A 22,440-nucleotide genomic window follows, 5' to 3' on the forward strand; every position below is an offset into this window, starting at 1 on the left:
TTCTGTTCCAGTTCCAAGGTTTATTTCACTCAGTTATAAGACAAAGCAAATCATTAAGCACATTGAGCCCTTATACTGTGTGTGTAACCCTGAACCAGGCAAAATGACCCATACTGTTCACATTAGCTCAGCTTTAGTACATCTTCCCTTTCTGTGAAGAAGAAAATAGAGATGTGCACAACAAAACTGAGGCTGGCAGTGATCAGCTTGCCCTTCCTTGGTAGGACTTCTGCTCTGTGTTTGCCCCAGGTAGAGTGTTACTCCTTTTCTTCATCTGAGAGCACAAGTTTCCAGCCAAACCCAAACCCCCATTTCCCAAGAGAAAGATCATCCATGCCCATTTTCTTGAGGCCCTGCAGACCAGGAAAGAGACCCCAGCTCAAAAGCTCAACAAGCACTGTGGACTCACCTCTGACACAAACCAAATAACCTCCATTTGCACTGAGTGGAACAGACTCCCAAACGCCCAAACCTTTGACATGAGGTCATGGTATCTGGTGCCAGGCCCTCCCCAGGTGCCTCCAGGCACCCTGCTTGTCCTCACCCAGTGCCTCCAGCACGAGGCAGATGGTCCCACCAGGGTGGGCACAATGACAACCTGCAGTGCTACAGACACTTTCTCACCATGAGGGTTGTGTTGTATTTTCTCCCACTCCTGTCCCACAGCAGTTCCCGCCTTTACAGCCTCTCCAGGCACCCCTGTGGCACTGGGTGACACTGGTGACACTGACCTTGTCAGGAGGGAGCAGCTGCACCCCAGGAAAGAGCCCTGCAGGCACCAGCCATGTCACTGGGAGCTGTCACAGGACAGGGATGTCTTGAGGAATTGTTTCACATGTGGTTCCCAGTTGAGGTAGTTTGGGATGTTCTTGCTCTTCTCCCACATGCTGAGCCCATTAGAAAGACTTCTGGCTCTTCATGCACATTTTTAGAAGTCTCTTATTCTCTAAATCAAGAGTACCAGTGCAGCCCATATTGTCTCTCTCTGGATTTATCTGAGATGACTCAGCTTCAAGGCTCATGTGGTATTTGAGAGTCTCTCTGATAACCTTTAATGCCTCTCTTCGTTTAGCAGTGAAATTCATGTGCTGTTTCTCAAGAGCCTTTTGTGAAGCCCAGAGGTTGCATGATTCCTGCAGGCTGATCGTTCTTTAATGTCTGTGTGGGCTCCCCTCAGGCACAGATTAGTTTTGCAATGCTGCTCGGAGTTTATTTTTAAAAATTTATTCAGTCGGTTGCCATGAATTCCCAGAGCAGAGAGAACATCTTTTTACTTATTAAACACAGCTCTCACAAGCACCAAATAGATCTTTTGCAGAGTACATTTGCAGTAACTCCTGCAGCCCTCCATTCCTTAATTAGTTCTACATACAAAAGTTCCCCAGCATAACACCCCAGTGGAGAAAATGAGGCTGGGGTTTAAAACAAAATCATTAACCCCCTTCAATTAAGTGCCCAAGAGGCTGAAACAGCAGCTCCTGATCCAGCAGTGACTCCCACACATTGCAGTGGGTGTTAAATGCAATTCTAGAATCTTTTCAGTTGCTGCCAAGACAGATGGGCAGGATGTGCTGGTGCTGCACTGACCACCCCTCACCTGTCCCGGCAGCCCAAGCTCTGCCCCCGGCAATGCGAGTCATCTTCTTATCCCCAGATCGGGCCCACCTGTTTCTGCCCAGCAGAACAAAAGCTCCTGCCCTCCTCCTCCCACACTCTGTGTGTGAGTGGCAGACGAGCTGCAGGATCTCCAGGAATCCCCCCAGGGTCTCACTGCTGGCACCCCACGGGGAGATGCAGCTCCGTGTTCTGCCTGTTCACCCCTCCCTGCTGCTCCGAGCTGCCAGGTGGCTCTCCTGGGTGCAGCCCTCCCTGGTTCACAGCTCAGCTCCCTGCAGGGCTCACTCTCTGCGCTGCTGGGTCATGTTACCCCTTCCCTGGCTGTCAAAGGATCAGCCTTGCAGGTGCCACAGGGACTGCCAGGGCCGGGCAGCAGTGGGGAATTCCTGCGGCTCTGCAGAGGGGCAGTACCAGGCAGCTTCTTCATTCCTCACATTCCCCCCTCACACACACCTGGCTGTTTGCACGGGGAGCTCAGCAGGTCTCAGCACAGGGCAAGCCAACAGGTTCCCAGGGCTCTGGGCAGAGGAATCGGTGCACAAGCCATACGTGGAAGGCCAGTGAGGAGGAGTGTGAACAGTGGTGATGTACAAGCACTGCACAGGCTTTCATTTCCACAGTCCTTACATTTACAACGTTTGCTTCTCCAGGAGGACACCAGTTATACAGTTCAGGTCTTAAGTTTGTCTTCTGATGGTAAAGGGTGAGAAAAACCTGTCTGGAGCAGTGTGGGAACACAGTGTTGTAAACCAAAGATTTCTGGCCATCTTGGCTTCTAAACTGCATGACTTAAGGTTGGGAAGAAGCTGCCACGTAAACAATAGTTATTGGTATGGGGATATAATTAGTGCTCTAAATACCAAACCTTTGGCAGAAGGCAATTGGATCAAAAGCAGGGACTCTGAGCCTGTGCAAAATGGGCTGAGCCACAGGATGATTCACCATCTCCATTGCTGGGACAGAGCCCTGCCAGCCCCACAAACAAGCTCAGTTTATAAGTTCTACACAGAGAAAGAATTTTAAGTGAATAAATGTGAAGACAAGATCAGCCAGGGGATGTGGACACTGCCCGATGCGATCCTCTCTCCCAGCAGCTCAGAAATGAAGTGCACTGCCCTCTCTAGAGGGCGTCTGTGGCCAGCACGTGTCTCCTTTCTGCTGGAAGGAGATGCAGCCCATCATCAAGAACAGGCTCTCTCTTCTTCCTGTAGGGAATGACTGATATTGAGCGATCAAGGAGTGTTCCACCAGTCCCAGAGGCACCCAGGGCTGCTCCTCCCATTCGTCTGGGAGCAGGTAAATGACTATTTGAACATCAGACTGTGGTTTAAAAAGCCCACATCTTAGTACGTTGGTGTGCCAGGAATGCTGCCCGTGGCTGAAGTCCAGGGGGAACCATCACCACTGCCCTCACAATAAACCCATAACTAATGATCAGTATCGAAATCGAGACCCACCTGACAGTCCAGACCTGCCACTGCTTCAGAAAGGGGTCTCTGCTGGCCAGCAAAGAGGTTCTGGTGCCATCACTGTGTCCATTTTTCACTTTGCCTGAAATTCACAGTTCTAACAGAGTAACAGGGAGCAAAGATACACGACTTTTTTGAAAAAGCAGAGTACAAGCTGTTTCTAATTGTTGTTTTTTGAAGCATTCCTGTGAATGCTGGTGTGGAAGGAGCAGCAATCACCCTCCCCATGACACAACCCCCCAAAAGATAAGAATTCTAAACAGAGCAGACCTATTCTTGCCCTTGAAGACAAGCTCTGGCTTCAATAACCAAACAGGTGTTTCCCTCAACTAGGAATAATAAGAATAAAGTGCCACTTTGAGTCAGGCTTCTCAGGCCATGAAACAGCTCCTCTTACATTGCTCATATGTTTTAGAATTCTCCACTGAATCCACTAGCATCATTTTGCTATGTTAAAGACCATTTTCAAAAGGCAGCTTTCAGATTACATAACAAAGCCTGTCTTTAGGGCCTTCTGAGACCCACTGAGCAGATCTACTCAAGATCTACAGTGTCTGGGCATTTCCCCCAGGGATTAAGGCAATACCCGCAGTACATGTGGCAGCTTGGACTCTGTGCTCCCGGAGTCCTTGTGCCCAGGGAAATGCAATTCCAAGGGAGAAGGTGCCTCAGGAACAGGATGGCTGCTCTCAGGGGTGGTGAGACCATAGTCAGGACACACACCACTAGCAAAACATTTCTTGGGACAACGAACATCTATTTTGGCTGTGGAAGAAACCTGAGTACAATTAGTGGCTGCCTTATTCATGGTCTAGGTATGTAGGTCAGACAAAATATTGTTCTCTCTGAATACTTACAAACAAACAAAACACACTCAGACTTTAAATACAGCAACATCACTGGTCTGACTCAACACACAAGGCGTGTTTAAAAGATTTTTGCCAAGGGATTTATATAAAGTCTCACTGAAACTGAATATCTCCCCCAGTGGTCCCACCTGCCCAGTCTGCAGCAGAGCTTTTTCCCACGTTCAGGCTTCTTGTGTATGCTGACAATTGAAAGGTACTTAAAAACAACCCCCTGAAGGTGCTGCTTGAAAAATAAGCACTTCAAAAGCACAGTAAGGACTTTGCAAACGACTGTGCAGGAATAAGCTCAGAGTTTATGATTCCCAAAACTGTTCACCTAAGCTGCCTTCATCGCTGATTGGCTCTATGTCAGTGAGCACCACCCTTTTCCTGAGCTCCTCTGGACAGCCTACCGGGATGACACAGAGCCAGGAAGGACTCAGGGATGGCATCTGCCAAGAAAGGAAGTAATTCTTTTCTTTCATTACAGTGCATTTTTACTCTGTCACACATACAAGCAGTAGAAACGAGTGCAGGAGTTTCACTGAAATGGTCTCTAACACCTCCTGTGGCTCTGAGCAAGCTCTGATTCAAAGCTCAACTCCCACATCATTTTTTATTTCAAACATTCAACCCACCCACAAGAGGCAAATATTTGTATGGCTCTTTTACTGAGATTATGTCAATGTGGAAACAGATTGGACAGACAACCCGAAGGGTAAATACATGCCATGTTAATGGGAGCAGCACATCCCATCAGTCGTGTCCCAGAGGGAGTCTGTGAGACACTGTCAGCTGGCCTGGCCAAGTGGAAGGCACGTCCAGAGTGTGCCCAGAGCATCCCCAGGGCATCTGAGGATTTGTCAATGCTGTGGCACGACCGGGATTGGAAGAACTCCCCAAGCTGTGCCACGAGTGCCTGTGGATTTCCAGGGCAACGTCACCAACACCAACGTGTGAACAGTGTGGGCGTTACAGGGGGAGGCTCTGCTCAAGAGTTTCTATTTGCTCTTCCAGAAACTTCATCTGCTCCTCCAGGTCCTTCTGCTCAATCAGCAAGGAGGTCTTGGCTTGAACAAAGTGCTGGTAGTTGTGGAGCTGCTGCTCCGTCAGGTACCGGGCGAGGATGGCGGAGACCACCCGGCCCCGGCGCTCCAGGTGCTCCTTCAGCTCCTTGGCATCTTCCCTCTGCCGGGAGAGGAGCTGGAGCCGCTCCCACAGCGAGTGCTGCAGAGGGAAAACACACTGTGAGCACCAGCACTCCTGCCAGGCTCCACTTCAGCTGGAAGCCACACCTGAGTTAATTTAATTGCTTCCTCTTGTGGGCTTTGTGCTCCACTTGAGTTTTTTCTCGATTGAATTACTCATTCTTGTGGTTTGTAAGGCAAAGACATGGGAAACCCCATCAAGACTCACTTCTTCCATGCTGCCCTCAGGAAAAACAATCAGTATATTCTGGGCATTTTGAAGTATCCTGGAACCATCTTCATTCAATTAGAAGCTCTTTAAGGCACATATCTTTGTATTTTGTGCCTTGCATGTGGTCAGAGTGCCAATGATGTACTAAAAAGATAAGTGGCTTCTATTAAAAGGTACATGCAATAAAATAACTATAATGCAGACAGTGACTGTTCATCAAAGGCTTCTTAACAAACCCACAAGAGTCAGGCCTTGCTTGTTCTACAGGATTTTTATACCTTTCACATTGAGCCAATTCTCTTCCTGCTGTAATGATTTTCACTGGAAAAACACTGCTGGAAAATGCCACATTTCAGGACAGTGTCCATAAATCCAGCAATGGTCACTATCAACAACCTAAAAATGGAGCCAAAGACTGAGACTGCTGCTTTTGCTGCCATCAGGGCAAATGCAGTGAGCTGGAAAATGCTGGGAGATGGTTGTAAAAATGCTGGCACATAACCAAGTCTTTCTCAGGCATGTTATTCAAATGTCTGAATAAATTTCTAAAGTGTATTTCCAATTAAGAGTATAAATGCAACACTAGAGGAACACCCCCCTCCCTGCCAACCACAAAGCCCAAATCTGCATGAAATAAGCCCAAAATTATTCCCATTAACACAACTGACATTTTGGAGGTGCTGAATCCTGACTCTCCATGTCACACTGCATGGAAGGACCTTTTTAGTGCAGTTCTGCCTGTGAGCTGTGCTGAACTGCAGAGCTGCAGGAGCTCAGCAGCAGCACAGCACCGGAAAATCCCAGTTTTTCTAACACTGTGCTTTTCCAATCTCCAAATAAGGGAGAACAGCAGGTATTGTGTTGATATAAACATGTCTAAAAGCAGTCAGGACAGCAGGGAAGCTTCACTCCTGGGATAAATTTGGCTTGTCTTCTCCAGCAAAAAGGAGAATTTTCAGACTTGAAAAGATTTCCTGGTGACATGAGGCAATTCCCCATTTTCCAGCAAAGGTGGCTGGTTAAGTTAAACTGCAGGGTATTTTATCTCAGTCTATGACCACATCATCTTCCTGCTCATGAGAACAAGCCCGTGAAGCAAAATGCAATTTCAAAGGCAGTAATTGCTGCAATGGAGAAAATACCCCCCCAAAGCCCTGTGGAGCTCAGGGAGCAGCCTGGGGGCCCAAAGCCACCCCCGTGGCTCAGACCCTGCTGTTGCCCCCCAGCACCTCTGCAGAGCTCCCTGTGCCCTCCTGGGCTCCAGCACTGAACCTGGTCCACAGCACACCTGCTCCACTTGAGTGGAGACACGGCCCAAGACGTGGCACAAGCACTGCCTGGGGGATCTCATGGAGCTCAGACAAACAGGTGAGCACAAGGGTGACCCAACAGCTCCACAGCCCACCTGCCCGTCCCTCACCTTCTCCTCAGCGTCTGTGCTGCCATCCACCCTGCTCAGGGCGTTCTGCACCCGGGCCAGGCGGCTGGACAGGCACAGCAGGAGGTTCACCACCTTCTCCAGGTCCCCGATGAACATCAGGTAACGCTCCACCTCGTTGGGCTTGCACAGGCCCCTCACCGTGGCCTCCAGCCCCTCGCCCAGCTGGGCACATTCCCGGGATTCCTGCAGGACCTGCTCCCGCTCCTGCCACAGGCTCTGCAGGTTGGTCCTCAGCCTGCCCATGAGCTCCAGCTGCAAAGGGACAGAAACATCACCCAAAGCTCTTACTGCCAGAGAGAATCCACAGCAGTTCTCGAGAAGGGATTTTCTTCACATGGACTTTGCCAAATTCTTGACTTCTAAAAGAATTTTAAGCTCCAGAAAAGAAAAAGTGAAAAAATGCAGTATTTTCTAAGCCATAGTTAATTCTCCAACTCTGAAAAGCAAATCACCTTAATGGGTGATATAATCCCCCAGCTCAGAGAGCTTCCTATCTGTCTGGAGGGAACTGCAGTAAAGATTACAACATGATTACACAGAGCTGTGCTCTGAGACATGAGCAGGAGTCACAGCTCTGTGCCAAGCTTGGGAAGAACTGACTGGAACTGCATTTCTCATACGCACAGAAAAAGTCAGATCCAAGCAGATCACCAGAGCCTGGGCAGCAAAGCAAGCAGAGGAGGCTGTTTGAGGGGAAATGCTGATCTGGAAAGAGGCTTTGAGAGCAGTGTGGGGGAAGAACACCTCAGTCCTTTGGAAGTTGGACACACCAGCACGAGCAGGAGCAGCAGTGAGACAGTGGGCAGTGAAGAACATCAGCAGGAGGAGCTTCAGGAAGGCAGATTGTCATCACCTGAGATAGAGCATGGCCAGGTTTCCAGAGGGCAGGAGGTCCATCCAACTCTGCAGAGCTACTCAATCACCCTTCCAAGCTCCATCCTTCTATCACAACCCAGCTACGTCCAGCCTACCATATTCCCTGCAGGTATGGAATTAACTGGACACTGGAATGTGCAGGAACTGCTGCCAGTTCTTAGAGTAAAAAGTATCTCTTATTTAGGCTGCCAGTTGTAATTAATTTTGCGGATTTGGATTTGAGTGTTAATTTGTGACTCAGCTGCTGCACAGGAGCTGCCCTTGCAAGGAAATCTTTACCCAGCCCTGTGTGCTTGTTCCAGGCACATCCACCCCCAAGAGCTGCTGGAGACAGGTATGTGGGATGAGAGAGCTGAACCAAACAGGCAGGATTGAAACACCACCATTATCAATTTTCCAGGACTTCACCTACTGGCAAAAATTGATTCAAAATTACCTGTGAAACATTTTTGGGATAAAAATATCCACAGTAATAATGACATTAATAAAAATTTCTTTGTCATGATGGAGAAACAGTGGTTCTTCTGATGGTCATCTACATACTTTCTTAGATGTGATGTCATCTGGGTCCTTTGTGCTGCCCCTGATCCTGTCCAGGACTTGGTTTCCCTTAGAGGCAGGATCTTTGCTCCTTTGCTTGGCTTCATTTTCAGGTTCAGGACATTCTTCTGATCCATCTCTATGACTTTTTCTGCTATTGGAACAAAAAATAAACACTCATAGCAAACACTTAAGGTTTTCTTCTCAACCCTTGTGTTCATGGTTTTATCCATCTTGACTTCAGAATCACTCCCCTCTCAGAGCAGGAATTTTTCCAATTTTTTAAAGATTTAAAGCAAAAGATTTGCAGCCTGTCTGCCATGGTCCCTTCTATAAAGCATAACTGAATCACTTTTATTCCCTCATATATCCACAGCCTCAGGTATTTCTTGAGATGCAAATGAGAAAGCCAAAATATTTTGCTAATGAAATAAAAATAAAACAGTATGTTCAAATTCATCTTACTCTGAGTATATACATGATATTCATACACTAAAATAAATTAAAATAGCAGATAATTGGTTTTGTCTACTTACTCATCCTCCTGTACATGCTGCACATTGCCCTTTTTCCTGTGTGATTTGTCCAGCATGGAAATGTTAACAGGAAACAAACCCTCCATCAGGTCCAGAGCAGTTTTTCTGTCAGGATGAGGCATGAGAATGTGCACCAGAGACCTGTCTTTGGCAATGATCTCCAGAACAAGCTCTTGGCACCGCTGGTCGTGGGGACACTGCAGTCTCCTCCTGGGCAGGTGTGTCCCTGTCTCCAGGGGAACATCAGCCTGGGAACCCAACCCTTTGGCTGGGTTGTTGTCTCCCTGGAGAGGCTGAGCCAGTGCTGTGTGGAGGTGCATTCCCTGCTCTGGCTGCCCCAGTGCAGCATTCCCACCCAGAGACTGAGCTCTGCATCCCATCTCCACTCCAGGGCTTTCCCTGCTTCCACCTCCTGGGGCAGGGATAGAGGTTTCAGGAGTCAGCTCTTCAGTGTCATGACAACATACACGGCCATGTCCAGCCGTGTCCTCGTGGCCATGGCCATGTCCAGCCGTGTCCTCGTGGCCGTGTCCAGCCGTGTCCTCGTGGCCACGTCCAGCCGTGTCCTCATGGCCGTGTCCAGGCGTGTCCTCATGGCCGTGTCCAGGCGTGTCCTCATGGCCGTGTCCAGGCGTGTCCTCATGGCCACGTCCAGCCGTGTCCTCATGGCCATGTCCAGCCGTGTCCTCATGGCCGTGTCCAGCCGTGTCCTCATGGCCGTGTCCAGCCGTGTCCTCATGGCCGTGTCCAGCCGTGTCCTCATGGCCACGTCCAGCCGTGTCCTCATGGCCACGTCCAGCCGTGTCCTCATGGCCATGTCCAGCCGTGTCCTCATGGCCACGTCCAGCCGTGTCCTCATGGCCATGGCCATGTCCAGCCGTGTCCTCATGGCCATGTCCAGCCATGTCCTCATGGCCATGTCCAGCTGTGTCCTCATGTCTGTGATTCTCAGCTCCAGCTTCCTCAGGATCATGGAAACTATAAGAAAGAAGACAGTTCCTTTATTCCCTCTACAGCAGATACTTTTGCAGACTGTTTATGAGCTGTGCTCAAATGTTTCTGATATTACAGTTCTGCCTGGAACTTCCAGTTACTTTCATGCTGACCTGCTAAACTAGGAAGTTCCAGAAAAACTTCAGAATATTGCTAAATATACAATTAGTTTTTCTAAGCTCATCAAGCCTCCAGAAACCTTTGGGATATTTTTGAATGGCTGATACAGTGGAAATTCTTGCACTACACCAGAGTCAGCATCACTGCCTTGCTGAGACAGAGTTCAGATGGTTTTCTCCCCTGATTCTCCTCAAACCAGCAAAGCAAATACGGAGAGTTACAGCACGACCTCCCTCGTCAGTGGGGTATAAATGGCACAGTACTTTTTTCTCCTTTAAATACCCCACAAAAGCCCCATTACACCCCTCTGATCAGGCACATTCCCCAGGCCTGGCTCTGGAGATGCTGTTTTCTCAGAGCTCGGAGGAGGGAGCTGTGATCCCAGAGATGGAGCTGTCAGGGGCAGAGCTCAGGGGCACTCACAGCTCCCTCTTGTGCTCCACAAGGGAGAAAGGGCTTTAAAGGCTGTCCCAAAAGGTGAATGTTTCCTTGTGGGCAAGGAAGGATCCCGAGAGAGAAGGGCAGGAGCAGCCCCGGGCTCAGCTCTCAGCCTTACCTGGGGGAGCTGGCACAGCTCTGGGGCGGTGCTGCTGCACAGCTGGCACAGCTGGCACATCTGCAGGTGTCCTGCAAGGGAGAACAGCAGCTGGGACAACAGCACTGCACGGAGGCATCTCTTTAACTTCATTCCCATGTTTGTTATCCCCAAAACAGGAGCTCATGGTAGATGTGCAAGTAAGATCATAGAGGTTTGTGCCTTTTTGGGTTTTGTTTTATTTTTAGTTTCTCTACCCCTTTTTTAATTGAATTGCTATTATGCTCTTCTTCCACCCTTTTTTCCCTAGAAATTCAAAAGAACATCTGGCAACAAAATACATCTCTAGTCCCACAACGATTCAGAAGTTCAGTGTTGGTGTACATAGGTCAGCCTCTTCAGCTGGGTAATTTTAGTGGCTTATTAAATAATTTCTGTCCCTTTAATCTTCTTTCTTCTTCTCAACTATACTGACAGCTACTGCCCTTCAAATTCAGGAGCCAAAAGGTTGATCATTTATGGAAGTCTCTCTACAATGACCTTTTCTGGGCAGGGCTCTAATGAAGTTGCTGCCCTTCCCCACAATAACTGCTGGAACACAAACAGCCCCATCCCTGTGCAGCACATGGTCCCTGCCAAGGCATCTCCTGAGCCACAGCTCCTCTGGGCACCCTGTGCCAGGGCCTGCCCACCCTCCCAGGGAAGATTTTATTCCCAGTATCTGATCTCACCCTGCCCTGTGGCAGTTTGAAGCCATTCCCCTTGTCCTGTCACTCCAGGCCCTTGCAAAAAGGATCAACTCCCTCTCTGACTTTCCTGTAGGGCCCTTCAGGTACTGGTCTGGGTCTTACCTGTGTGGCAGGAGGAGTGGCTTTTGCTGTGCCCTGAGCTGTGCCAGCCCCAGGATGCCCTTCCCATGGGGGCCTCTCAGCTGCAGGGCAGCTCCCGTGGGCTTTGCTGGGCTCATTCCTGCTGCTCACACTCAGTGGGGCCACAGCAGCCCAAGCAGGAAAAACATCTGGGGATTTTTCTCTAGAGAAAACCTGGCAGAAAACCTCATCATTTTGCATCTTCCTGCTCCCTTCTGGGTCGGGAGTCTTGCCAGGATGGCCACTGGGGTGTGACAGCCTCTTCTGCAGGGGTGGCTGATGCAGTGGGAGGTGTTGGGGAACTCCTGCCCTTCGACTGATCTTTCTCTCCATGTATTCCAGCAGGGCAGTGTGCTGGATTTGTTTCAGCTCTGTCCTGGACATACTGGAACTGGAAAGTGCCCTTCCTCCATTCTCCAGAGCCCTTCTCCTGGCTGCCATGATATCTTGCTCCGTGACTTCATCCCTAACTTGACTCCATGATAATTCCTTATCCATGAGCTGATCAAGCTTCTCTGGCTCAGAATAGCAGAGTTTCTTTTCCTCTTTGGTTACCTTTTTCCTTCCCCCTGCTTGACCTGTTTGTGGCCTCCTTATTTCTTCCTCTCTACTGAAACTTTGCAGGGATTCCAGATGAGAAGGAGCAGGTTTGGCATCCTCGCTTGCACTGGACAGTGAGAAAGACCGAAGGTGTTCAATTGATGGCCTTTTAGAAGGTTTCTGCCTCAGTCTGACAGGCAAACTCATCTGTAAGTCTTTTCTTTTAAAGGAGGTTTCCCTGAGAACCTTTTTCTGAGCCACTTTGAGTTGCTCTCTGTAGTCATTCCTGAAGGTCTCCTCGGTGAGCGAGGCAGGACCGGCAGGGCTGAGATCCTGGGTGTGGAGCAGGAGCTGCTCAGCTCTGTGCCCGCGGGGCTGGCAGGGCCTCTGAGGCTGCTGCCTTTCCCTTTGCACCTCTGGACCCCGTGCTGAGGCAGCAGAGCTGCTTGAAGGGATTTCCTTCGGAGAGCCCCTCGAGTGCTCCTGACTGGGGCTGAGTTTGCTGGGCTGTGGGCTGTGGGTGGGTTTCCCCCCAGAGAGGTAGTAAAGCAGGGGAGTCACCTGCCTGGTTATCTGTTCCCCAGCAGGGTCCTCCCGGGGCTGGATGTGAGGGGCAGGTTGGTGTTTCCCAGCAGGAGGTTCCTCCTGTTCCAGACACGTGCTGAGGTCAGGACTGCTGTTGTTAAACTGTTTTCCTTTCTGGACTTCACGTCCCAGCTGAGATGTGGAGTCTTTCTTTGGTCTGAGCAAAGCCACTTGGCTCGTGCTGTGCCAGCCCTGCTCCCTGCCCTGCCCTGGCCCCTGGTGCTGAGCCTCAGCCTGGCAGCTGCAGGGCACTGCCCAGCCCTGCTGGCCCAGGACTGCTTCCCTGACATCTCTCCCAGCTTTTCCTCCAGAACCACAGCACTGATTCCCATCTGTACAACTGTTGAGCTTCCTGGAAGCATTTTTGATCAGAAGAGCATTCTCCATGTACTTTAAGTCACCACTGTCCTCAAACACATCTTGATCCATGTCTGGATGCCACTGGGCACAGAGCAGGTCCTGAGCACAGGGCAAGGACCCCTTTCTCTGGCAGGATCCTGGCACAGTGCTTGGCAGAGCTGCTCCCCTGGCATTTGGCTTCTGCACCCCACAGGGACACTGTTTGCCTTCCTGTGTATCATTAACAGTGCTGGGCTTGGAATGTGCTGGGTGACAGGACTGGGAGTTCATCTCCTTGGGAATTTTATTAGCATGAACTGAATTATAAGCTGAAAGTGTTTTGAGGACATTCACCACAGAGTCTGTCTTTAGATATTCTTGAAAAATGAATGAAGAAGGTCTGCTGAAAACGTGTGGATTCCTTCTCTTTGTAGGTTGTTGGCGTGGGCACCACTCTCCATTCTCCTCTGTCTTCAACCCTTGAATGTTTGATGTAGATGCCTCATTTGTAGAATCAGAAGAAAGGCTCTGGTTTTCCAGTGTCTTTTTCCTGGCAGGCCTTGTATCTGTAACTCCATCCCAGTGCTGAGCCCATGGCCCATTGCTGTGTGCCAGCTCTCTGTCCTGCACCTCACACTCGCTGCGTCCTCCAGAGCTGGCTCTGCCTCTGCAGCGCCCAAGGTGCCTCAGGATGCTGTAGGTCCCGAGCTGGGAGGGAGGGGAGGGTGCTGGTGCTGCCAGAGGTAGAACTCCCTGATGGGAAGTGCCCTTGGTGGGAGGGATTCCAGAGTGCTCAGGGGGACTGGAGCTGGCAGGGATTCCAGGGCACTCAGGGGCTCTGGAGCTGGCAGGGATTCCAGGGCACTCAGGGGCTCTGGAGCTGGCAGGGATTCCAGGGCACTCAGGGGCTCTGGAGCTGGCAGGGATTTCAGGGCACTCAGGGGCTCTGGAGCTGGCAGGGATTCCAGAGTGCTCAGGGGCCCTGGAGCTGGGAGGGATTCCAGAGTGCCCAGGGGCACTGGAGCTGGCAGGGCTGGGCTGGGGTCTCAGGTGTGGTGCCCTGGGTGGGTGGTGGGGTCTGAGCTCATGGGCTCCAGCACTGAGGTTGGAAATCCCTCTGACGTACTGCGAGTCCATGTATGGCTCCTGCTCCAGAGGCGGAGACAGGGTGGGACACTCAGGAGCGTTGGATCCCCCTGAGAAAGAGCTGTAAGCACAGTCTGCTCTGCCAGGGAGGTGCCAGGGATGGTCTGTGCTGCCACTCGACTTCTCTGGCGGAAGATGCTGCTCATTCTCAGGGGAGATCCCGGGCTGTGCCAGCTCCCCAGTGCCAGCTGCCCTCCGAGCCCAGATTCCCACTGCATTCCCAGAGGAAGCCATGGTGTGGTATTTCCAGAAACCAAAGTCTGACTAAAAGTCCACAACCGAGGTTTCTCTGTAGTCACATTCCAACAATATCAAGAAGATCCTAAAAAGAAAGAGAAACATGTGACAGACTCAGTGGGAGGACTCTCATGGCACATCTTGGCAAACCTTCCCCAGAGGCTCACAGAGAGTGGCTTGAGACTGACACAGCATCCTGATGAGACATTCTGATGTCAGTGAAAAGTCACAGATTTAAAAGGCAGTCAAATATTTAGGGGTGGAGTGAGGAACCCCCCTGCAAACATAGCAAATGGACTAGAAAAAAGCACCACCTTAGAGTTCTTGTAGGACAAATCCAGCCCTTTTGCAGAGTCTGGAAACCAGCCCATGTTTATCTGCAGCACTCGACAGTTCCTCTCTGACTGCTGGGCATGATGCCCCCAGGTTGAGTTTCACAAATGGATCTCCACAAGCAGCCACTCAGGGGGCATCAGAAGATGCTCAACCACCAGAGTGACCCCTCAGCTGCCTCTGCCAACCTCAGACCCCCAACACACTCACAAGCCCCCCATAAAAGATGAACCTGGCACCAGAGAGGTGCTGCCCACTGACCTTGTTCAGTCATTCTCATTTAAACCAGCTCTAAAGACTGATTAGTTATGAAAAGAAAGCAAACAAACAGCCTTGAGAACCTCCCTCAACAACCTGCTCCAGTGACAGGAGGAGACACAAAGTGTTTCCAGATGCCTGGAATACCACAGGTCTGATTTCCTCATAAAGGCTGAACTCCCCAGACCCAAATCTGCCATTCCCAATACCACATTTCTGGGCAGAGCCTCAGAAAGCTGGCAGACAGAGAGGATTTAGGGTGATATTGCTCTTTAATCAAAAACCTTCACATTCCTGCCTTGTTTCAAAGACAGTCCCTGTATCATTCATCTTGAGCCAAAGGAAGAGATGGACAGGAGCCAAAATACACAAGTTAATCTATAAATGAAACTTGGACTGGTGTGGCACACTAAACAAATTAACCAGTTTCTGGGAACTGAAAACAAACTAACACCACACAGTGAGAATTTCTGCTGGGCTTTGTTTGGAATTTCAGTAAGAAACCAACTCAGGGATGCCTGGAGAAGTTCTGTCCCTCTTTACAGATGCCCTAAAGCACAACTGTGAAATTCAGTCGTGTGTCCCTGACTGGCAGGGTCACAGAGGAGATGAAGGATCAATGGCTGATGATGATGTTCCCCATCATTTCCACCACAGCATCCTGAGGAATTCAAAGAAATAAAGCCCCTCATACCTGGGGAAAGAGAAACCTTGGCTTTTCTGAAGCCACAGAGGAAAAAAAGCAGCTGGATGGGTGAATTGACATTAAGTGCAGGCTCAGGCTGTGCCACAGTTGCCATCCCAGCGTGGGCACATCCCTGGAGCTCTGCCCCACAGCAGTGACCTCCGGGCTGCAGGAGCTCAGCAGTGCCTGGAGTTCTGGGAAGTGCACAGGATCAGCCCCCTGGGATCACATTCCAGAACAGACCCACGAGGCAGATTCCTCTGTCATTCTTATCTGCCTTGGTTTAATCACATTTTTCTCCCAGTGGAACCTCTCCAGCAGCTCTGCCACTGACAGTGCTATAAATAGGCCAAGCCAAGTCTTTGTCTGGGATGTGCTGGCACAGACCCATGGAAGTTCATGGAGCCACCCTGATTTACAACGAGAATTGGGCTCTAAGTTTCCACAGCAATGTGGAGACAGAACAGCTGTGGTTTGCTTTATGTCTGTCAGTGAAAGGATTCTGGTTTCCTACACCAGTGACTCCCAACATCTCTTTTCCTGACTGTCGTTTCCAGTTGACAATACAGTGAAGAATTTTTCACTCAGGTTTTTATGATGATACCAGAAATAAGAGGAAATAGAATTTCAGTATCTTGGGAGACTGGGTAAGGACCTCTGACTGACACTCAAACACACCTTAGGGAAAAATTCTCGGATTTCTTCTGGAAAAGGTGTTTCCTAAACCCTGACAGCAGAATCGTTGATCTCAATGTGTTTAAAGAACTATGTGAAAACTGCCTTCTCTTCCCCATGTGAGAGAAAAACATGAATGTACTTAAAACTCAGCTGAGAGGAACAATGACAGGATTGTTCTCAGCTGGGAGGTGGGAGCTCCCTCAGGGACTGCTCTGTCTCTGGGCCTCACAAATGTTCTGGCAGGGCTGGAACACAACTGCACATTCCAGACAGACTTGCAAGATTTTCATTGTGAACCACTGAAAGCAAGAAGAAAAATGTTAAATTAAAGTGTATCAAACCAAACCCACTGGAAGATGAAGGGAAGTGTATTCACAGTGTAGGGTGCAGGGAACTGTATCAACTCCATGGCCAAGGAAGAAATGAAGCCATTAACAACCTATTAAAATATAAAGTCATTTGCTTGTTGTTTTTTGTTGGTAAAAACAGGTTAACTTGACCTCCACCCACTGGTTTATTCTCTTTACCTTGCAGACCCCAGAGAGGGCAGAGCCCTCTGTGTGAAGCAGCTTTCAAATATAAAGCACCCCCTTTGCTTTCTCCACCTGACAAACTAGAGAGATGAGATGGACAAACACGTGAAGAGAGACAGAACCTCCTGAGGGAATGGGACTCACCCAACACATCCCAGCAGGGTCAGGGGTGAGGAAGAGCAAACCCAGTGACACAGGATGCTGTGCATGAGGCTGGGCTGGCTCTGGGCTAAGATAATGATGCCACATGTCTCAAAATGAGATTGTTTCAAGTTTCCACCATAATAATAACAAAAAATGATACAATAGTAGTGGCAAGGCAGTGCCAGGAAATGCCCACAGTGCACCTCAGACTTCTCAGCCCAGGTCCCAGTGCTTGCATTAAAAACTCCTCTTTACCCAAACATTATCAAACAGTCCCCAAGTGTTCAGTGCCAGTTTGTGCCCTGCTGAAGTCTCCAGGCCCTCCCAGAGCTCTGTTTAGTCCCAGTCCCCACATCAGCCTCCCCTGTGCCCAGCAGAGGAGCTTTGCACTGCACAATCTCCAGTTCTTTGCAACCACCCCAGCAGGTCAAAGCCTCATGGCTCTGGCTAATTAACTGTGTCCAGGGAAACCCAATGACTGCAGACTGCAATCAGTTAACAAGTTACCTGCTTTTTAAGGGCAAGATTGCTTTTATTTACAGGTTGGTCTTGTGTGACCTCATTTAGACAGGGATAGGCCCCATAATTGATCCATAACTCACCTGCAGTTATACACAATGCTTGCCCAAACGAATCATCCCTCAGCAGAAACCCAGGTATTCTCTTCATGAAGTCTCTGATTTATCCTCAACACCCCAGGACAAGCAGCCCCTGGCACCAAACACAGCCCACACCACATTTGTGCACTTGTGCAGGTCCCTGGAAGTTTCCAACACCACCTTTCTGTCAGAGAAGCAAGAAGGAGCATTGCCCTTCAGAAACACAAGCAGAGCTCACACCTTCATAGCTCTCTTTTTGCAGCACTGCCCTTTTTAAACAAATAAAGGGGAAAACCAGAGCTATTAATCCAGATCAAACCACAATACTTGACTGTTCTCCAGGCAGTGAGATGGACAAGTGTGCAAAACCCAAAGCAAACACTGGGAGTGACCTACCAATGTTATGTCATGTTCAAGCCTGTGAGTGACCTGCTCCTTATCGAAGGGCAAACACCTGATGTCAATATTAGCTGACATTCCTCAGATTCCACCCAGCTGCACCTGACCCATCTGCTCACAGACCCTGAGGTCTGATTGCTCCCCAAACACCATGTGAGACACTCTTGCTGTACCAGCTGATCCTGTTGGCTGTCCCAGGGCAGCCTGGAGAGCCCAAACTCCCGGGGAAGGCAGGGAGAGTCTCAGGTGTCCCTGACACCTTCAGCAGGTCGTTGCCTGATGGACCAGCACAGGTTCCCACATCTCCATCCTGTTCTTCCTGGGCAGAAATTTAAGCCCATGCACAGCATGGATGCAGTGACTGTATCTCTGAGATATGAGATGTCTGGAAATGAGAGCTGCTCCTTTGACCAGACTGTGTGATATCCAAATATTCCAGACAAATGTCCCAAGGCTTCACATTCCATTACTGTGACATGACTATTCAAAGGGGGAGAGAAATGGAAGGGCATCACATCCAGGAGAGTGTCTCCCTGATTCTCTTGATTTTCAGCATCTTCAAAGTCCCTGTTTCTGCCTTTTTTCAAAAGAGATATTTTCACTTTATTATTTTTTCTACCTTATAATCAACAATTTTATCCACTTGGACTTTCAGCTTTAGGTTTGAAACAGGAAGCCAAGTGTAGCAGAGGACATCCCCTTCAGGTGACTGGAAAAACACACATTCTGCTAATCTCTATTTTTCTTACTAAGGTTTCTGAAGACTCTAAACTCCAAATTTCTCATTCAGGACAATTCCCAGAACTCTCCTGCAGGTAGCTGGTGGTTGCCAAGGACACGGTGCATCAACACCCAGGGACAAACTCTCCCATTTGGCTCTCAGAGGCCCAGTGGCAAACAAACCCTGCTACTGGGAGCCAGGGGAAGTCACAGTGCCAGACATCTCAAGGCAGAGCCTAAGGGGGATTTAGAGGAGGTTTATGCCTTGTGTGAACAGAAATAAATTCCACCACAGTCTGAGGAATGTAAATATTTCCAGGGCCTGCCCACCCCCCAGGGCAGAATTCCTCCCAATATCCCATCTAAACCCACCCTCTCCAGCCTCCATCCAGACTGGCTGCCAAACTCACAGGAGACGCCAGAGAAAAAGGTCTGGGGGAAACAAATTCATTCAGGGAGGAGGCAGCACCCAGAGCTTTAGTGAGAGACCTGCCCAGAGCAGGTGGTGCCAGGACAGGTGCCCACCCTTGCCAGCAGGTGAGCAGCTCAGGGGCAGTGGCACTGAGGGGATGTCCTGGTGACACCAACCAGGGCCCAAGGGGCTCCCTGTCTGCAGCACTTCCCACCAGTTAGTGCCCACCCAACAGAGAGGGGGAGTTTCTGCAGGTCCACCTTTCTACATCTGATCTTTCCTACAGAAACCTTTTTTCTGAGGTCCCAGATCAGCCCTCCACAACCAGCATTTCACCACCAGCCTCAGACAGTGCCTGTGCTGGGGGATCACTGAGTGCATTTGTTCCAAGGTAGCTGCTTTCTGGGGAAAAGCTCCACCTGCCAGAGCCCTTCCTCACCTGCTGAACATGCACCCAGATTGTGCTTATTCTAAACCCCCCCATGATCTGCACACTCAAGGACAGAGCAGAGCTGTGTTTGTGTGGACTGAGGGGACACTCCAGACTGCCCATCCACAGCAGAGGTGACACTGGTCCCTACTCACTGTAACACACTGATCATTTTAGCATTTAAATTTTCTGCTGCAAATTCAGTTCTTGCCTTGTCCAATGACTTGGTTAGATTCCCACATTTCCCCATGAAAATGTCATTTTTCACCCTCAGAGATCCAGAGGACAAGCCCTGAAGTTCAGGTGCAATCTGAGTGCCTAGGACAGCTTTCAAACCCAGGTTAAACATTTCAGAATGTGGTTTTAATGTTTTCCAGGACACATTCTGCTCCCTCCTCTGTTTCTGGGCTGTCACAGAGGGTGCCTCTGGTGGGAGCACATGGACTTTGCTCTGCAAGGGACCTGAGAGCCGAGTCAACCCTTGCTGAGGAGAAAGGATGGACAGAAAAACACAGCACTTGGACATCTGGTTTTCCCATGTTGTGCTTTCTTCTCCTGCCACCTCCTCCAGCTTGTGCCTGGCCCTGGACAGGCTCTTGCAACGTCTCTGACCACCCCTGCAGTGGGACCACTGGCTCTGCCTGCCCTGTGCTGCCAGGCTGGGGCTGGGCACACTCTCTGCTGCTGAGAGCTCCCAAACCACCTGTGAGCAGCAGCCACGATGCCACCAGCACCCACACTCTGCACGTGGGGCACGAGGGCACAGGCAGCTGGCACTGCCAGAGGCATCTCCAGCCCCCAAACCCACATCCCACACAAATCCTGCACCAAACCCTGTGAGGTCCAAGGACCTGTGTGGTCCTCCAGCTGCTGGAGGGGCACTGCTGAGGTGAAGGAAAATCTGCCTGTCAGGAGCGAGTGGTGAGATCCCCCCCAGCACGGGATGGGCACAGACAGTGCAGCCCCAGAGGGCTGCCCAGGGCTCTCACTGCCTCAGCCCTCCCCACACACACCGACTGCACCCACAGACTGAGGGGCATTCCCCAGAAGGAATCGCTGCTCTCCAGACTTACAGCAAACAGCGTAAGAACAGAGTAACCAGATGTTTGTTTCATTTTCTTGCAAATACACAGACAGACAGCACAGAAACTGCTGGGGACAGTTTGTACCAGCTACAGGCATGTAAAATACACACACACTGAAATGATGTTTGGTTTAGTGAGACTCACAAAGCTCCACGGTTGGGTTGGAAGGGACCTGAGGGCTCCCCCAGTTCCACCCCCGTGCCACGGGCAGGGACACCCCCCAGAGCCCAGAGTTACCCCTCAAACTGAAGGCATGTCCACAGTGAGCACAGGCAGGGCAAAGCTGGTACCTCCAATATTCCCTTCAGCAAACAGCAGCTGATGCTCTGGGTGCCCATTCCAGCTGTGCCTGCACGGAACATCTGACAGTCAGCGAAGCAGAACTTTGTCATCTCCCAGCCTGAAGAGTTTCCAGTGCAATGCTGGAGGTGGGTCCCACCTCTCATCTGCTCCCCAGGCCTGGGGTGTCCCAGAGGCAGAGGCAGCTCCAGGGGCATCCCAGCGGCACAGCACCCTCTGCCCAGGCTGGCAGCTGCCCTGGGGCTCGTGGCATTCTGTCGAGGGCAGAGTCAGTGGGGAAGGGAGGAGAGCAAACACTGGGCGGGGATATCTCATTATCTCACCAGTCAATCATTAACGGAGGGGCCGTTTGTGCCTGAGCTCTTGGCCAGCGGCCACGGCTCCCACGTGGGCACGGCTGAAAAATTCCATGGATATGCTGCCAAGGCCACAGAGGGGAGAGCAGGTGAGGCCTCTCTGCTCTGCCACCCAACACACTCCTGCACATCCCACCTGGGTGGCACCACCCACTGAGCATCCCTCCCATCCCACCAGGATGGCACCACCCCATGAACATCCCTGACATCCCACTGGGATGCCACCACCCCCTGAGCATCCCTCCCATCCCACCAGGATGGCACTGCTCCACGAGCATCCCTCCCATCCCACTGGGATGGCACCACCCCATGAACATCCCTGACATCCCACTGGGATGGCACCACCCCATGAACATCCCTGATATCCCACTGGGATGGCAGCACCCCATGAACATCCCTGACATTCCACTGGGATGGCACCACCCCATGAACATCCCTGACATCCCACCTGGGTGGCACCACCCCCTGTGCATCCCTCCCATCCCACCCGGATGGCACCGCCCCACAAGCATCCTTCACATCCCACTGGGATGGCACCACCCCATGAACATCCCTGACATCCCACTGGGATGGCACCACCCCACAAGCATCCTTCACATCCCACTGGGATGGCACCACCCCATGGGCATCCCTGACTGCTGCCCCTGGCCTGTGCTGCCCCCAGCCCGGGCTCACAGGGCACAAGAGCCCCTCCTCTGGGGCAGTCAGGAAGCTCTGCTAACAAAAACTAATTAAAGTAGTTCGATTTAATCCAACAAAGTAGTTAGATCTGATTTTCTTAAAAGATTATGGCCTGTTTTCTGAGGGTGAGAGGGAAAGGTTGTACAGTGAAAGTTAATGCAGCTCAGGATGACTCTGGAGCTGGTTTAAACACTGCAGGGGGGGTTGTGGGACTTTTTAATTATTTCTAAGTGCTTTGTCCATGGAAGGGCACACAGATTGAGGCTTTCACCTGCTTTGAGTGACTCTGAGTCAACTCAAGCCTCTGCAATAAATGTTTTCTGCCTCCCAATATATGTGATGGAGCCTGATACAAACATTTTATAATGTCCTTATCCAGTGAGATGAATTCCTGCTACTTCCCAGCTGGGCTTAAATAATAAGCCGATTTTGTGCCTCTATTTTTTCCTCAAACTAAGCTGCCAGCTGGATAATGTCATGCAGGCCACAGCTCTGCAATTTATTAGGTATTGTCTGCCAAGGGAGAAGTGGGAATTCCTTCCATGTTTCTTACAGGAATAATCTGCTCACCTGTGGCCATGTGGTTTTTACCTGTGGGGAGGAGAAAAGTGTCCTCCAGTGGGACAGACTGAGCCTGTGGCTGTGCCCACCCTGCCCCTGCTCTCCTGCCAGGCTGTGCCAAAGGCTCCACAGAGAGCTTGGAATGGGCTTTGCTGC

At 50.5% G+C, this 22,440-nt stretch overlaps 1 protein-coding gene across 6 annotated transcripts; it reads right to left on the reverse strand.

Moving 5' to 3' along the window:
• SHROOM1 (shroom family member 1) lies at positions 1-20,953 on the reverse strand. 6 transcript variants are annotated; one of them, XR_011699126.1, is made up of 8 exons: positions 20,677-20,953; positions 11,246-14,195; positions 10,416-10,486; positions 8,747-9,724; positions 8,214-8,364; positions 6,774-7,046; positions 3,673-5,161; positions 1-3,168 (listed from the first exon to the last, which is right to left on the reverse strand). XR_011699126.1 is itself a non-coding variant. In XM_071570366.1 (8 exons), exons 3-8 carry the CDS (start codon positions 14,105-14,107, stop codon positions 4,907-4,909), a joined length of 4,590 nt encoding a protein of 1,529 aa, XP_071426467.1. In that variant the 5' UTR covers positions 14,108-14,195; positions 20,677-20,735; positions 20,826-20,953; the 3' UTR covers positions 1-4,906. The 6 variants fall into 6 exon arrangements, 4 of the variants coding, with proteins under 4 accessions (XP_071426467.1, XP_071426468.1, XP_071426465.1 ...); XR_011699125.1 differs by having other exon boundaries at positions 1-2,822; positions 3,075-5,161; XM_071570366.1 differs by having other exon boundaries at positions 1-5,161; positions 20,677-20,735; positions 20,826-20,953.
• Positions 20,954-22,440: the final 1,487 nt, after the last annotated feature.

The sequence above is a fragment of the Pithys albifrons genome, chromosome 15, assembly GCF_047495875.1.
Source record: "Pithys albifrons albifrons isolate INPA30051 chromosome 15, PitAlb_v1, whole genome shotgun sequence".
NCBI classification, from domain to species: Eukaryota; Metazoa; Chordata; class Aves; order Passeriformes; family Thamnophilidae; genus Pithys; species Pithys albifrons.

Bases quoted from the DNA above. Each gene is read 5' to 3' on its own strand.
- SHROOM1 (XM_071570366.1), bottom strand. From the start codon at position 14,107: ATGGCTTCCTCTGGGAATGCAGTGGGAATCTGGGCTCGGAGGGCAGCT. The intron at 8,365-8,746 runs GTAAGTAGACAA...TTGTTCCAATAG, and splicing joins CAGCATGTACAGGAGGATGA to CAGAAAAAGTCATAGAGATG. The intron at 7,047-8,213 runs GTATGTAGATGA...GTCCCTTTGCAG, and splicing joins ATGACATCACATCTAAGAAA to CTGGAGCTCATGGGCAGGCT.